This window comes from Mobula hypostoma, chromosome 4 (assembly GCF_963921235.1).
Source record: "Mobula hypostoma chromosome 4, sMobHyp1.1, whole genome shotgun sequence".
NCBI classification, from domain to species: Eukaryota; Metazoa; Chordata; class Chondrichthyes; order Myliobatiformes; family Myliobatidae; genus Mobula; species Mobula hypostoma.
In genome coordinates, this window is record NC_086100.1 from 40,286,079 (window position 1) to 40,300,439 (window position 14,361).

The window sequence follows — 14,361 nt, forward strand, 5'->3', positions numbered from 1 at the left end:
GGACTAAAGCACAGAGATATGTTGAAAGGCATTTCTGTGTTGCTGATGATCTTAAATCACTTTCTAGTGCAGAAGAAGCAGTCAGCATGCTGAAAGCAGCACAGGCATGTTGGCAAAGCCTAATCTCAGGCTGGACAAAAATCACATCCAACAGTGCTGAGATCATGCAAAGTTTCCCATTTGAAGATCCAGCCAAACCTCAACAGAATCTTGATCTTTTACTAAAAGACCCTTTATGTGTTGTGGCGTACCATAGACTATCAACAGCCTATTTGACTCTCTTGGATTTTCTGCTCCAGTCAGCATCCTGGGTTGCTTCATGTTAAGAGGGTTGACCTCAGACACCTGTGCATGGGAGTCCCATCCCCAAAGAGAAACATGAGCAGTGGTGTTCTTCACATCAGGATCTTAAAATTCCAAGAACCTACACAACAATTCCATTATCTACAACCCAAAAGAAAGAGATCTGCGTCTTCTGTGACGTGTCAACTAAAACTATGGCTGCTGCTGTATACCTGAAGGTCACAGACTCTGCTGGATATAGTGAAGTTGGATTCATCCTGGGCAAGGCAAAGCTTGTTCCCAAACCAGATCTCACCATACCAAGACTTGAACTCAGTGTTGCTTTTCCAGCAGTTGAGATGGCAAAGATGATAACCAAAGAGCTGGACACAGAACTAAGTGATATCAAGTTCTTTACCATCAGCAAGGTTGTTATTGATCATATATTTAATGAAAACAAGGAGATTCTTTGTTTATGTGTTTAATAAGATCCAATGTACCAGGCAATCAACTCAGAAGACCAAATGGAACTATGCTCCTATGCTCCCAGCAGACCATGCCACAAGAGGGCTCCAAGCTTACCAGCTCTCCCTCTCTTCATGGTTAACCGGCCCAGCATTTCTTGTTGATCATTAACAAGAACACAATTTGCAAGCAACTTTCAATCTGGTTGATCCTGAGGCAGATGTAGAAATACGTCAAGTGTCGACCAACATCACTCGTTTATCACTGCTCTAACTTGGCAGTGCATGCTTTCAGCATTTTGTCATACTGGAAGTTGCTTACCAGAGCAATTGCCCAGCTCTCACGGTATTGCTCATTCCTTTACAGGAATAGCCAATGGCAGCCTTTGCAATGGTTGGCACATTTGTAAGCAAACTTGCAAGGCAGAGCAACTGAATTGGGCAAAGGTTAGAATCTTTCTTGTTTATTCAAAGACAGGCTTTACGCAGAGGAAGTGCAGTTCATTACAAAGCAGGAACTTCCTAAGCAAAGTTCCCTTAGTGAATTAACTTTAAAAGGCTACTGCAAGTCAGAGGACATATAAAGAACACTCACTTCAGAGGTAACTTGCTGAATCGTCATTCTGGGCGCACTTAATGTCACCTCTCTGCTCACTAGACATTACCACAAGCAAGTATCCCTTTGAGGTCAGCATTTTCAAAGAATGATTAAAGGCCAGTCTCTGAAACTACCATTCTTTTGCCAAAAACTGAAATAATCATCTGACTTTTAGTTTCCATAGTTAAGTTTGACATCCTATGGATGCCAGGCAGGGAATGTTCTGGCCCCTACAGGCTCAGTTCATTTTGTAAGAACATCATTTCTTCTACATAAGTTGTTTTTTTTTTCTAAATACCTTTTCCTGCACAGGTTAACTTTGATTTGACTTGAAGCATGATGAAATGACATCTCCATCCACTCTTTATTTGCCCTTGAAAGAACAGTATCTTTTCACAACTAAGGAAAGTAAGAAATCTCATTAAAAACCCTGAAGAAAGCTTCTGCTGGGTGATTTTTGATAAGTTGTTTAACTCACTGAGTAACTGTGTACATACACACTGTGAGGGCAGAAGGTATCTTACCTTGGTTATTGTTTATCACCAGAGTGATTATACAACCAGCCAGGGCCATAACCACGACAAAGAGAACAACTAACAAGGTCAGTTCCAGCTGCGTTCTTCTTCCAATTGGACCCAAAGAAAGTGATTTACCTTTTCTAAATCCAACCTATTAAAAAAAAACGCAGACAAATAGTTATTTTCATTTCGGCACAAATGAAGATTCATCACATCAACTACCGTCAAAACTAAAAGCTAATCATTTTACCAAAGGCTACATTTGTGGTAAGGAAATTAATGTGTATCACCATGCAGTATCAATGAAATACAAAGCAGAGAGAGAAAAAAAATCATAGCACAAAGATATCTTTAACTGAATTTGTCTATTGTGGAAGCAGCTACATAAAAATTCTGATTTCTTTTAAGAAACTACAACACGTAAGATCTTTTATCCAAAGCATCAGGGACTTCAGTTATGAGCACAGCCTTGAGATACTAGGGCTGCTTTCTTTGGAATAGCACAGTTTGAGAGCCAATCTGCTAATATATTTGAAATTGTGCACTGTATCGACAGAGTAGCTAGAGAAAAATAGTCTTCATTGACAAAAGGTTCAAGAATTAGCAGACGTATTCTGAAGGAGATTGGTGAAAGGACCTAAGGCAACACAAGGAAGCAGTGGAGATGTACTCAATTGGAGCATTCATTTTGGAACTAGGCAAGTACCTGTGATGACAGTGGAGAGAATGCACGGGATTGGGACTAACTAGATTGTTGGCGTTCTAGAGCTACACAGCACAGAAACAGGCCCCTCGGCTAAACTCATCCATGTCAACTAAGGTGCCTAAGTGAGCTGGATGTATTTGCCTGTGTTTGGCCCATCTCACTCATCAGATACAATTTTTCTTGAACCACAGGTCACAGGTTCAAAATAAGGGAAGGCCATTCAGAGAGTATTCCTAGACTTAATGCTCTTTTCCTCACCGAAGGAGCACTAAATGTTTGGAGTTCTCAACCCAAGAGATTTGCACAGGCTGAGCTACTCTTGATTATTCAAGTACAAAAATCAAGAGAGTTTGGGATGTTGAGAGAATCAAGATCAGTTCAAGAATATTGCAGTGAAATTAAAAGGTTACCCATAATATTCTTGAATTGTGGAGCAGGTGTAAGGGATATACGGCCAACTTTCAGATCTATTTATTACATGTTGTGGTATCATCATCATAGAATCCAAACTCTTAAGAAAATGCCTGTCAACAGCTTTTTGAAACCAAAATCTTGAGTCATTATTGCAACCACTCAATTCACTAATCATGCCAGGGATAGCATAGCGGTTAGCACAACACTTTACAGTACCAGCGACCCAGGTTCAATTCCCACCGTTGCCTGCAAATAATTTGTACATTTTCCCCATGACCACGTGCGTTTCTTCTCACAGTCCAAAGACATAATAGTTGGTAGGTTAATTGGTCATTGTAAGTTATCCTGTGATTAGGTTAGGATTAAATTGGGGAATTGCTGAGTGACACAACTTGAAAGGCTGGAAGGGCCTATTCCACACTGTATGTCAATAATATATATACTATTGTTTTGTTACATTCTGTTTACGTCAAGACAATGCCATAACTTCAGAAATATTCTTGCATTGACTTGGTACAAATTAGCTTCCTTCCATGTTTTAGAAGTAAAACAATTGAATGAATGTGCAAAACTAGCCAATAGATTTCAATCTAGAAAAAAGCAAGGCATAGTAGTTTTCTAAGTGATAAAAAGCTGAAAGCAGTAGCAGTCTAAAGAGACCTGCATGATTATTAAACAATAATGCATTTTTTCAGAAAATAATTTTGTCAAATTAATGACATGCAGCCCTTTCTCACCAAAGCCTCAGAACAAGGATGGAATCTCTGTTATGTAAAGCCCTGTTCAGTCCACAAGCAGGGTGTACAATTCTGGGGGGACCACACCTCTGAGAGGGATTTACTTGCTTGAAGAGTGCAACATAGATTCATTCAAACGATAGAGTAGAGTCATAGAGCACTACAGCACAGTAACAGGCTCTTCAGCCCATCTAATATGTGCCAAACCATTAATCTGTCTAGTCCTGTCGACCTGCATCTGGCCATAGCCCTCCATATTCCTCCTATCCCTGTACCTGTTCAAATTTTTCTTAAATACTGAGATCAAACTTCCACTGGTGGCTCATTCCACACTCTCACCACCCTCTGAGTGAAAAAATTCCCGCTCATGTTCCCCTTAAACATTTCATCAATTCTAAGTTCACAGTGAGAAGGGTCACCTGGATATAGTCCCCAACAGGAAACTGATATATTTCAGCTCAAGTACAGAGAAATATATTGTCAGTAATTTGTCCAAATTTAGAACACTATAAAAATAGCTCATGTGAAGTAGAGAAAAAAATACATCCTTATTGGTTTGTCAGATTAAGGTTTGTCCTGTTTTCTTGACTGAAATACAATTGCACGCAATGGAATTCCATTATATATCAAAGAAGAAACTGTGTTCATGCTCAATAGCGAACAAATTAAGGCAATGTGACTGTTCATGATTACGCCACAGCAAAAGCAGTACTTTTTGTGTATATTGTTGTTGCAAAAACTGGAACAGTATTATCATAACACAACTTCCTAAACTTTCAACATGCATACAAGAAAGGAAATGAACACTAACCTAATAAAACAATGTTTAAGTGAAATAACATTTTAATTCCAGTCTATTCTACAAACCTCAATGCTTTCTGGTGAGGCATTTCCGTCTGCAATGGCATCTGTGACATCATCCTCCTCTAAAGTTGCACGCTTATAGTTTGACATCTGTGAGATTAAGGATAAAAAAAAACATTCTTTTAAATAAATGTGATCTCGCACAGAAAACAATATATTAAGCTGAAGGCACTACACTTAAAGGACGCATCTCAAATGGATACAGTGTTTGGAACTATGAATAACAGCTCGAGTTAAAGAGCTGTTATTTATCTAAGGAAATAAAAAGTTAAAAGTTGAACAAGTATTTATGGGTTCTTTTGGGTTTCTTTGTTTTGTGGCTGCCTGTTAGGAGATGAAATTCAAGGTTGCATAATGTACACACACTATGATAATAAATGTACTTTGAACTGTAAATGATAATCTATTGTGTGAAAAGTTTTTGGGAATACTGATGGCCCAGAAAGGGTTGGCACCAGTATTCAGAATCAGATTTATTATCACGGTCATGAAATTACTTGTTTTGCAGCAGCAGTACATCGCAAAGACATAAATTACCACAATTACAAACAAACTGCAAAAAAAAGGATTAACAAGGTAGTGTTCCTGAATTCATAGAACATTCAGAAATCGAACAGCAAAGAAGAAGCTATTTTTTGACATCACCTCTCTTTTGTGTAGCTTATTGCACAAGTCCACTGCAAATTAGTTTGAATTTGATGTATCTGAACAGAGCTAATGGCCAGCAGAAAAGCTAACCGCACACTCTACTACGTCTCTCATTTTATGCCAAGAAGTCAAGATTGTTTAACATCATTTCCAGTATACAAGTGTAAAGGAACGCAAAAATAATTGTTACTCCAGATCTGATGTAGCACATCTTCATCAAGTTACCTCTCACCCTCCTTTGCTCCAAACAGACAAGCCCCAGCTTGCTCCATGTTTCCTCAGAAGATACATTCTCTAATCCAGGCAGCATCCTGGTAAATCTCCTCTGCAGCCTCTCTAAAGCTTGTATTTTTTTTTAATTTAATGAAGCAATCAGATTTGGTACTGGCATTGATTTATTATTGTCAGATGTACCACAATACAGTGATAAGCTTCTTTTGCGTACTGTTTACACAGATCAAATCACTATGCAGTGCACTGAGGCATTTCAAAGCAAAACAATATCAATGCAGAATAAAGTGCAATGGCTGCAGAGAAAGTGTAGTGCAGGTCAACAGTAAAGTAAAAGAAATGAATGGTAGATTGTGTGCTCAAGAGTCCATCTTATCATACTAAGGAACTGTTCAATGATCTTATAACAGCGGGGTAGAAGCTGTTCTTGAGCTCAGAATTTAGAGGGATGAGAGGGGATCTGATTGAAACATATAAGGTTATTAAGGGATTGGTCAAGCTAGAGGCAGGAAACATGTTCCCGATGTTGGGGGAGTCCAGAACCAGAGGCCACAGTTTAAGAATAAGGGGTAGGCCATTTAGAACAGAGTTGAGGAAAAACTTTTTCACACAGAGTTGTGGATCTGTGGAATGCTCTGCCTCACAGGGCAGTTTAGGCCAATTCTCTGCATGTTTTCAAGGAAGAGTTTGGTAGAGCTCTTAAAGATGGCGGAGTCAAGGGATACGGGGAGAAGGCAGGAACGGGGTACTGATTGTGGATGATCAGCCATGATCACAGTGAATGACGGTGCTGGCTCGAAGGGCCGAATGGCCTATTCCTGCACCTATTGTCTATTAGGGATACGTGCTTTCACCTTTCAGGCCTTTGCATCTTCTGTTCAACAGAAGAGGGAAGAGACTACGCTGACTGCTTTACTGAGGTATTGAGAAGTATAGAGAGTCCATAGAGGGGAGGCTAGTTTCCATGATATGCTGAGCTGTGTCCACAACTCTCTGCAGTTTCTTGTGGTCACATGAAAAGCAGGTGTCGTAACAAGTCATTATGCATCCAGGAAGGATGCTTTCAGAAGACATTGATAAAAATTGGTATGGATCATCAGGGGCATGCTAATTTTTTTAGCCTCCTGAGGAACTACAGGCACTGATGAGCTTTCTTTGCCATGGCAACTACGTGGTTGGGCAAGGATGAGCTTTCAGTGATGTTCACTCCTAGGAATTTGAAGCTTTCAACCTCAACCCCTTCCTGAAGTCAAGGACTGGTTCTTTTGTTTTGCTGACAGTGATGCAAAGGTTGTTGTCACAACACAATGCTATTAAGCACTCTTTCTCTCTTCTGTGCTCCACCTTATCGTTATCGGAGATACAGCCCATTACAACAGTATCATCTATAAATGTATCAATGCAGTTAAAGTAGAAATTGGCCACAGTCATGAGTGTACAGGGAGTACAGAAGAGAGCTGAGGATAGCAACTTATGGAGGAACTGAACATTAATTCTCAACATGTTGTCTAACCGAAGTTTTATAGAACTGCAACATTAACTTACAGCTCTTGAACTCAATCCTCCAACTAATGAAGGCTAACACACCACACACCTTCTTAACTATCCTACCAACTTGGCCTGCAACTTTGAGGGATCTATGGACTTGGATTCTAAGTTCCCTGTTCCTCCACTCTGCTAAGAATTCTACCATTAACCTTCTACTCCACATTCAAGTTTGACCTTCTAAAATGTACCACCTCACAATTTTCCAAACTGAACTCCATCCGCCACTTCGCAGCCGAGCTCTACAAAATATCAATGTCTCATTATAACCTACAACAACCTTATATACCATCCACAACACCACCAAACTCTGTGTCATCTGCAAACTTACTAACCCACTCTTACACTTCCTCATCCAAGTCATTTATGAAAAAATATCACAAAGAGCAGGGATCTCAGAACAGATCCCTGTGGAACACCAGCTGTCACCAGCCTCTAGGCAGAACATGCTCCATCCTGTCTTCTTTGGGCAACCCAATTCCAAATCCATGCAGCGAAGTTTCCCTGAATTCCATGCCTCCTGACAGTCTGGTTGAGCTGACTATGGGAAGCCTTGTCAAATAGCTTAATAAAAATCCATCTGCTCTACATCCAGCACTCTATCTTTATCAATTTGTTTTGTCACCTCCTTAAAAAAGGCTCATGAGGCACAACCTGCCCCTCACAAAGCCATTGCTGACTATTCTTCTCCAAATGCTCATAAATCCTGCCCTTATGAAATCCACTCCATCAGTTTACCACCACTGTTGTTTACAATTCCCAGAAGAACCCCTTTCTTGAACAATATTTACCATCCTCCAGTCTTCTGGTACTACTCCTGTGGCCAGTAAGCACGATAAAGAGTACCACCAAAGGCACAGTAATCTCTTCCCTTGGGTCCCATAATAAACTGGAGTACATCCTTTTGCTACTTAGGAAGCTGGGTGACATCAGATGGCAGGTGCGACTTGGACATCAAATGATGAATAGGGATGGCAAAAGACACTTTTACGAGAATGAAGAGTATACTGACCAATACTAAACTAGGCATGACAACCCGCTTCAGAGTACTGAAATGTTACTTTTATCCAGTTATGTTATATGGCTCAGAATGCTGGACAATAGCTAGTAACATGAGGAAACAAATTGAAGCAGCAGAGATGTGGTTTTTGAGGAAGTTGCAAAGAATATCATGGACGAAACCAATATCTAACGAGGATGTCATGAACAGAGCAAACACAAAAAGAGAAATAATGTACAAGATCATGAAAAGGCAACGTAACTTTATTGGACATGTGATTAGGAAAGAGGAGTTAGAATGCATGGTAATTATGGGAAAGATTGAAGGGAAGAAAGCAAGAGGAAGACAAAGACAAATGATGATGCAGACAGCAGCCAGAGAACTGGAAATGAATACCAATGAATTGATCCACTTGACTCGAAACAGGAGTGTGTGGGCCATGGCAGTCAAAGCTCAAACTGGGCACGGCACCTGATGATGATGATAACCTGTCCAGCACCAGGGACTTATCTATCAGTCTTGCCGAAGGGTCTCGGCCTGAAACGTCGACTGTACTTTTTCCATAGATGCTGCCTGGCCTGCTGAATTCCTCCAGCATTTTGTGTGCGTTGCTTGGATTTTCAACATCTGTAGATTTTCTGTCCAAAAGTTTTTCAAAAGCTCCAGCACATCATCTTTCCTAACCTTGACATATTCCAGCACATTAGTCTGTTCTACACTGACTTCATAGTGATCAAAGTCCCTCTGCCTGGTGAGCACTGAAGTACCGTTTGTAGTTATTGAAGTATACAGCCCTTGACAAACGCCTTACCAACATCCACTGTCTAACACTGCCTCCTTCTTAACCTCAGCACATTAGCCTGTCCTACACTGACCTTACCTTTATCAAGGTCCCTCTCACAGTAAACACTGATGTGAAAAATCAATATGGAACTCCCTTACCTTCTCCACCTCTGGATCATGTTTCCACTTTTATCCTTGAGTGGTCATATCCTCACTCCAGTCATCCTCCTGTTCTTCACATACATATGGAATGGGGTTTTTTTCTTAATCCCGCTCACCAAGGCTTTCTCATGGCCCCTTCTAAATCCCCTAAATCCATTATTAAGCTCCTCGTCTACCATAAAAATCTCAAGAGACCTGTCTGATTTTGGCTTCCTAAGCCATAAGTACACTTCCTTCTTTATCTTGTCTAAATGTTTCATCTCTCTTGGCAGCCATGGTTTCTTCGCCCTAGCATCCTCTTACCTGACAAACCTATACAGAACCCCATGCAAGTGGCCCCTGTACAGCCTCCACATTTCTGATGTGCATTTCCTTTAGAGCATCTGTCCTCAATTTGTCCTCCCAAACACCTGCCTAATTCCACCATAATTGGCCCTCCTCCGATTAAATACTTTCCCATATCATCTGTTCCTATGCTAAAGGTCAGGGAGATATGGTCTCTGCATCTGAAATGCTCTCCCACCGAGAGATCTGTCATCTGTCTGGGTTCATTATTCACAATTACCTCTCCTATAGTTGGCCTGAAAGCACATTCTGTCAGGAACCCTTCCTAAATACATCTAGCAAATTCTGCTTTATCTAAAACTTTTGATTAAGAAGCTATTTGGGCAGTTACATAGACAGGAAATGTTTATAGGGACATAGACCAAACATAAGCAAATGGGACTAGCGCAGATGCTCAGCATGAATAATTTGAGCCAGAGGGCATATTCCTGTGCTGTATAACTGACTCTAAACTGTACTACACAGTTCCAGCCTGTGTTCCTCTCTGTCTCATTCATCTTCCTCTAACTTACATCTCCTCTATTCAGATGAATTGCAATTAATAAGTCTTCACCATCCTCTTGCAGATGACACCACCACCATTTGCATTATTCAGCCTCTTGGTCTCCAACACCCCCTACCTCTTCTCTGCAATTTAATACAGGCTTTTCCTTACATTTCCTAGTTCTGATTAAAAGTCATTGATCCAAGGGTACTCATTTCTCTCTACACCGATGCTGCCTGAATTAAGTATTTTCAGCAAATCATAAATGCAAGATATTCCGCAGATGCTGGAAATCCACAGCAACATACATCAAATGCTGAGGGAACTCCTGTTAGGCAGCATCTATGGAAATGAATAAACAGTCAATGTTTCAGGCTGAGACCCTTCATCAAGATATCCTTTCCATTGTGTGTAGTTTTGGTCATCTAAATAAAACTGAAAAAGTACACAGAAAAGTTACAAGGACATTGCTGGGACTGAAGGACCTGAGTTGTAGGAAAAGATTGACTAAGTTACAACTTTATTCCCTAGAATGCAGAAGATTGAGGGAAGATTTGATAGAGGTGTACAATATTATGAAGGGTATAGACGAGTAAATGCCAACAGGCTTTTTCCACTGAGATTACAACTAAAGGTCATGGGTTAAGGGTGAAAGGTGATATGTTTAAGGGGAACTTCTTCACTCAGAGGGTGGTGAGTGTGTGGACTGAGCTACCAGCGCAAGTGGGGGATGTGATTTTGATTTCAATGTTTAAGAGAAATTTGGATAGGAATATGGATGAGAGGGGTACGGATCTGGGTGTAGGTCAATGAAACTAAGCAGTTTAGATGGGCCAAAGAGCCATGCAGTTTTCTATGTCTGTATCAGATGCTGCCTGGCTTGTTGAGTTCTTCCAGCATGGTGTGTGTGTGTGTGTGTGTGTGTGTGTGTGTGTGTGTGTGTGTGTGTGTGTGTGTGTGTGTTACTAAGTACTTGAAGCATTGTCTTGCTTTTATTTCTGATTTTCATCTGCAGTTTTATTTCGCTGTTTGATTTTGCCAGAAGATGTATGCTAATTTATGAGTTCTCAAGAGATAAAAATGTTCTTCTTGAAGTTTATTACAATTTGTTTAAGGCAGGCCTTAACAAGCCAAACTTATAAGGTTCCTACCCATTTCCAATTTCATTCCATTTTCAAAAATAGATGTTATTTGGTAGAATTTATTACTTCCAGGTTCATCTGGACATTGTACTTAGAAATCTAGACCAGCTGGGTTACTGTGAGATCCCTTCTTCGGAAAGGAATTAACTTTTCAGAAAGGTTTTTGCTGAATATAATAAATTTCTTAACTTCTATCATGCTGATGCAAGATCAATTCATTTCTGAACAAAAATGCTTAAGCCTGGCGCCTAACTAAATTATCTCAAAAGTCTCCCAACGAAATGTAAATGGTGATTTATAACAGAATGCCTTGTTTTAAATTTTAAAGTAGCAAGAATATCAACAGCAGGGGGTTAGGAAGCCTGGGATATCAACGAGCGGTAGATATTTCTGCGCAAGGTAACACTAGTTAAATTACGGAAATTCAAACAATAAGTCTGTATTACCATAAGCGGCTCCACAAAACTTCGTTCTGAAGACAGCTGCATCCGGAATGGTGCCAAAGCACGATACGGGATTGACAGTGCACAGCTGCGGATCAGCTTGTGCCCGTCGTCTTCCTGGTCACCATCAGGAAATTAAAGCAATGTGTGAATTCTGACAATTAAATTAGTTGGAGGGAGCTACTGTTGCGCGCAGCCCCACCTCGCGTTTTCCCACATGAAAAGCAAGTCCATTTGTATTTGTGGGAGAAAGAAATGCTGGTAACCACTTACTAATACAAGAAGCGGATCACACGCCTAGACACTGACTGCATTCCGCAAACATCACTCCTGCCGCCGCAGACTTACAAAGAAAGCGAGCCGGAGGGGTGGTGGGAAGCAGCCGATCTCATTCCAACGCCCCCTCCTCTCCCTCTCCACCTCTCAGCTGTAAAAGGTGGGCGCCTATGCCGAAAGCCCGGTACGGGGACAAACACTTGGCCAGCCGCCCACCGCTCGACACCACTTCGGGAAAGTTCTTCAACAGAAATGTTGGGAGCTCACTGCGGCTGCAGAAAATATCGCACTACCCGCTTGCCATTGTTCCCTCCAGGCCGAATCGTCAAGCGGGCTGAAACCATTAAAGCGGAAAGGCGGTGCATGCTACACAAGCGATAATAATAAGTACTCCCCAGCTGACGATAATACGAAGGACGATAAGTAAGTGCCAAGCCCATAATATGGGTACGACAAAAAGAATTAAACAATTTGCCTGCCACCGAGTTCGTCTTTGGGCTCCCAGAAAATCACGAGAGTTCACTGACTCTCTACCTATCGCTGAGATGCCAATAGAAATCAGTGCAACAATTTTCTTCTGCTTGTTATGTAGTAAATACACCAAAGAATAAACAGGAGAAAAATGCTGATGTCCAGAATTTTTAAATTCGACGCTTATATTAACGATATATACCAAAGTTTATGAGATCGATAGACCCTCACCATGTAACTATTTTTCGTGATCTCAATTCAATTGTGACAACAAATTAGCAGCAAATGTCGGGGAGTGAATGTTGCAGGCATCAGGTAGAATGTGACTGCTCCACTCACCATCTCGATCCGTGCCTGTGGACTCCGAGTGCAGCAAATGCAGCAATTCCACACTCGCACCAGCTACAAAGACCCGAAGCGGAAGTCAGAAATTCCTCGCTCCCAGCTATTGTGTCAAGAGAGGGTCTGGGTTTGGTTCGGCCCAATGACTTTCGTTGATTTCGTGTAAGCAACGGGGTGGCGGGGGGCGGGAGGGGAGAGAAGGAAGAGAAAAAAAAATTCTTCCTTTTCCCGCTCTTATCCAATGGACTGAGAGGTGGCGCACAAACCTCGCTAGCACACCGCAAGCTTGGCCTTATAGGGAGATTGCACTCGAGGAAGCGGAAGGTAATGCGAGGTGTTGCGCTCACTGGAGAGATACGTAGGTCAGAAATCGATAGAGACTGCTCGGCGCGTGTACTTTTTTTTTGCACATAAAATAAGCAAAGAGTGAAATTTAAACTAAACATTCCAAGAACTTGCTCAATTGAGTTTTTTAATCTGGTGATCAGATCAATCTTTTACCATATCACACTCTGTTCAGTATATCTTTTAATGTAAATGTCTATTTTTAAAGCATTAAAGCTTTATTAACACAATAAAATGCATCTTATTACAAATACAGATCCATTGACATGACCAATCAATTTCCAGATAACCTATCTGTTGTGTGCCAGTGTCAGAGAGCATAGGTATAAAACACAGGCTTTGTTCAGCACCACGTTGACTGGGTTTTCGATCGTTCGACAGGGAAAATACTGGAGAGGAATACAGACCATACATGTCACATGGACTACATACTTGGTAAGGATGTGTATCATCTCCAGTTCAGTTCCATGATACTGTTCTCAGTTCAGTTCTAGAATATTGTGCCTAATTTCCTATTCTGTTCAACGATCCTACTGAACCATACAACTCCCTGTTCAATTCTAAGATATTGTACACAATTCCCTACCTAGTTCAAAGATACTATTTTCAGTTCAGTTTAGTGCACTACATTCAATTTTCAATTCAGTTCAATGGTGCAGTACAGTACCCAAATCCCAGTTCAGTTACACAGAAAGTAGAACAGTGAAACACAGGAACAGCCTTTCCAGCTCACAATGTTGTTTTGAACTAATTAAACTAGTCATTAACTGACCTAATCCCTTCTGCCTACACAATGTCCATTCTCTGTGTATTCATGTGCCTCAGAGCCTCTACCTCCATCTGTGGCAGCACGTTCAAGGCACTCACAACTCTGTGTGAAAAACTTGTTCTGCACATCTCCTTTGAACTCACCCTTCTCAACTTACGTTGAACATATTTTCTATCATATTTATTACACTATAACCAATTATGTATTCAATTAAATTAAACTGCATCCAATACAGTTCATATGAGAAGAGATAAGCAGTGAAAAGGAAAGCTGAGGAAGATTTCTGCAATTATAAACTGGGTCTTCTATGGATTGGAATTGGTTGAAGTTTACTGTAATTGTCTTTCAGCTATACACGATAACAGCCAAATGAAACAGCATTCCTCTGTCAGCAACATGCAAAACTGCAACAGTCACACACAGCCCAAGTCCATGAACGACATGGCTTGTCAATTGATAGTACATGGATGATTTTGGAACCACGTTTCAGCAAGAACAGCCCGCAGTAATTTCCCATCTCGTGCAAGTGCAGCCACAGACAACTATGATCGAGCTTCTCTTCTCAGGATTAAACACTAGAGGTCAGCACCAATGGGAGGCGCCAGACAAATATGATCGAGCTTCTCTTCTCGGGATTGAACACTAGAGTCTGCACCAATGGGAGGCGCCAGCCCCCAACACAGTGTGGAATCCAGCGACACACAGCCAGCTCCAGTGTCTCCTTTCCTGGCAGCCGCAACAGATGGCCCCAAGGCATGAGAGCCTGGTCCATGCCACAACCAAGGCCACACA

The 14,361-nt window shown here is 41.1% G+C and overlaps 1 protein-coding gene across 5 annotated transcripts in view; it reads right to left on the reverse strand.

The window, feature by feature from the left end:
- Positions 1-14,361, reverse strand: part of LOC134345273 (endothelin-converting enzyme 2-like) — a 151,748-nt gene that overhangs the window by 107,472 nt on the left and 29,915 nt on the right. The window contains exons 1-4 of one of the 5 annotated variants that reach the window (XM_063045678.1): positions 12,453-12,632; positions 11,370-11,483; positions 4,587-4,673; positions 1,869-2,013 (exon numbers count right to left, since the gene is read on the reverse strand). In XM_063045678.1, coding sequence (XP_062901748.1) covers positions 1,869-2,013; positions 4,587-4,673; positions 11,370-11,483; positions 12,453-12,455 — 349 coding nt within the window. In that variant the 5' untranslated portion in view covers positions 12,456-12,632. Of the gene's footprint in view, positions 1-1,868; positions 2,014-4,586; positions 4,674-11,369; positions 11,484-12,344; positions 12,633-14,361 lie in introns of those variants that run through there. The other 4 variants (XM_063045677.1, XM_063045680.1, XM_063045681.1 and 1 more) reach the window with 4 other exon arrangements.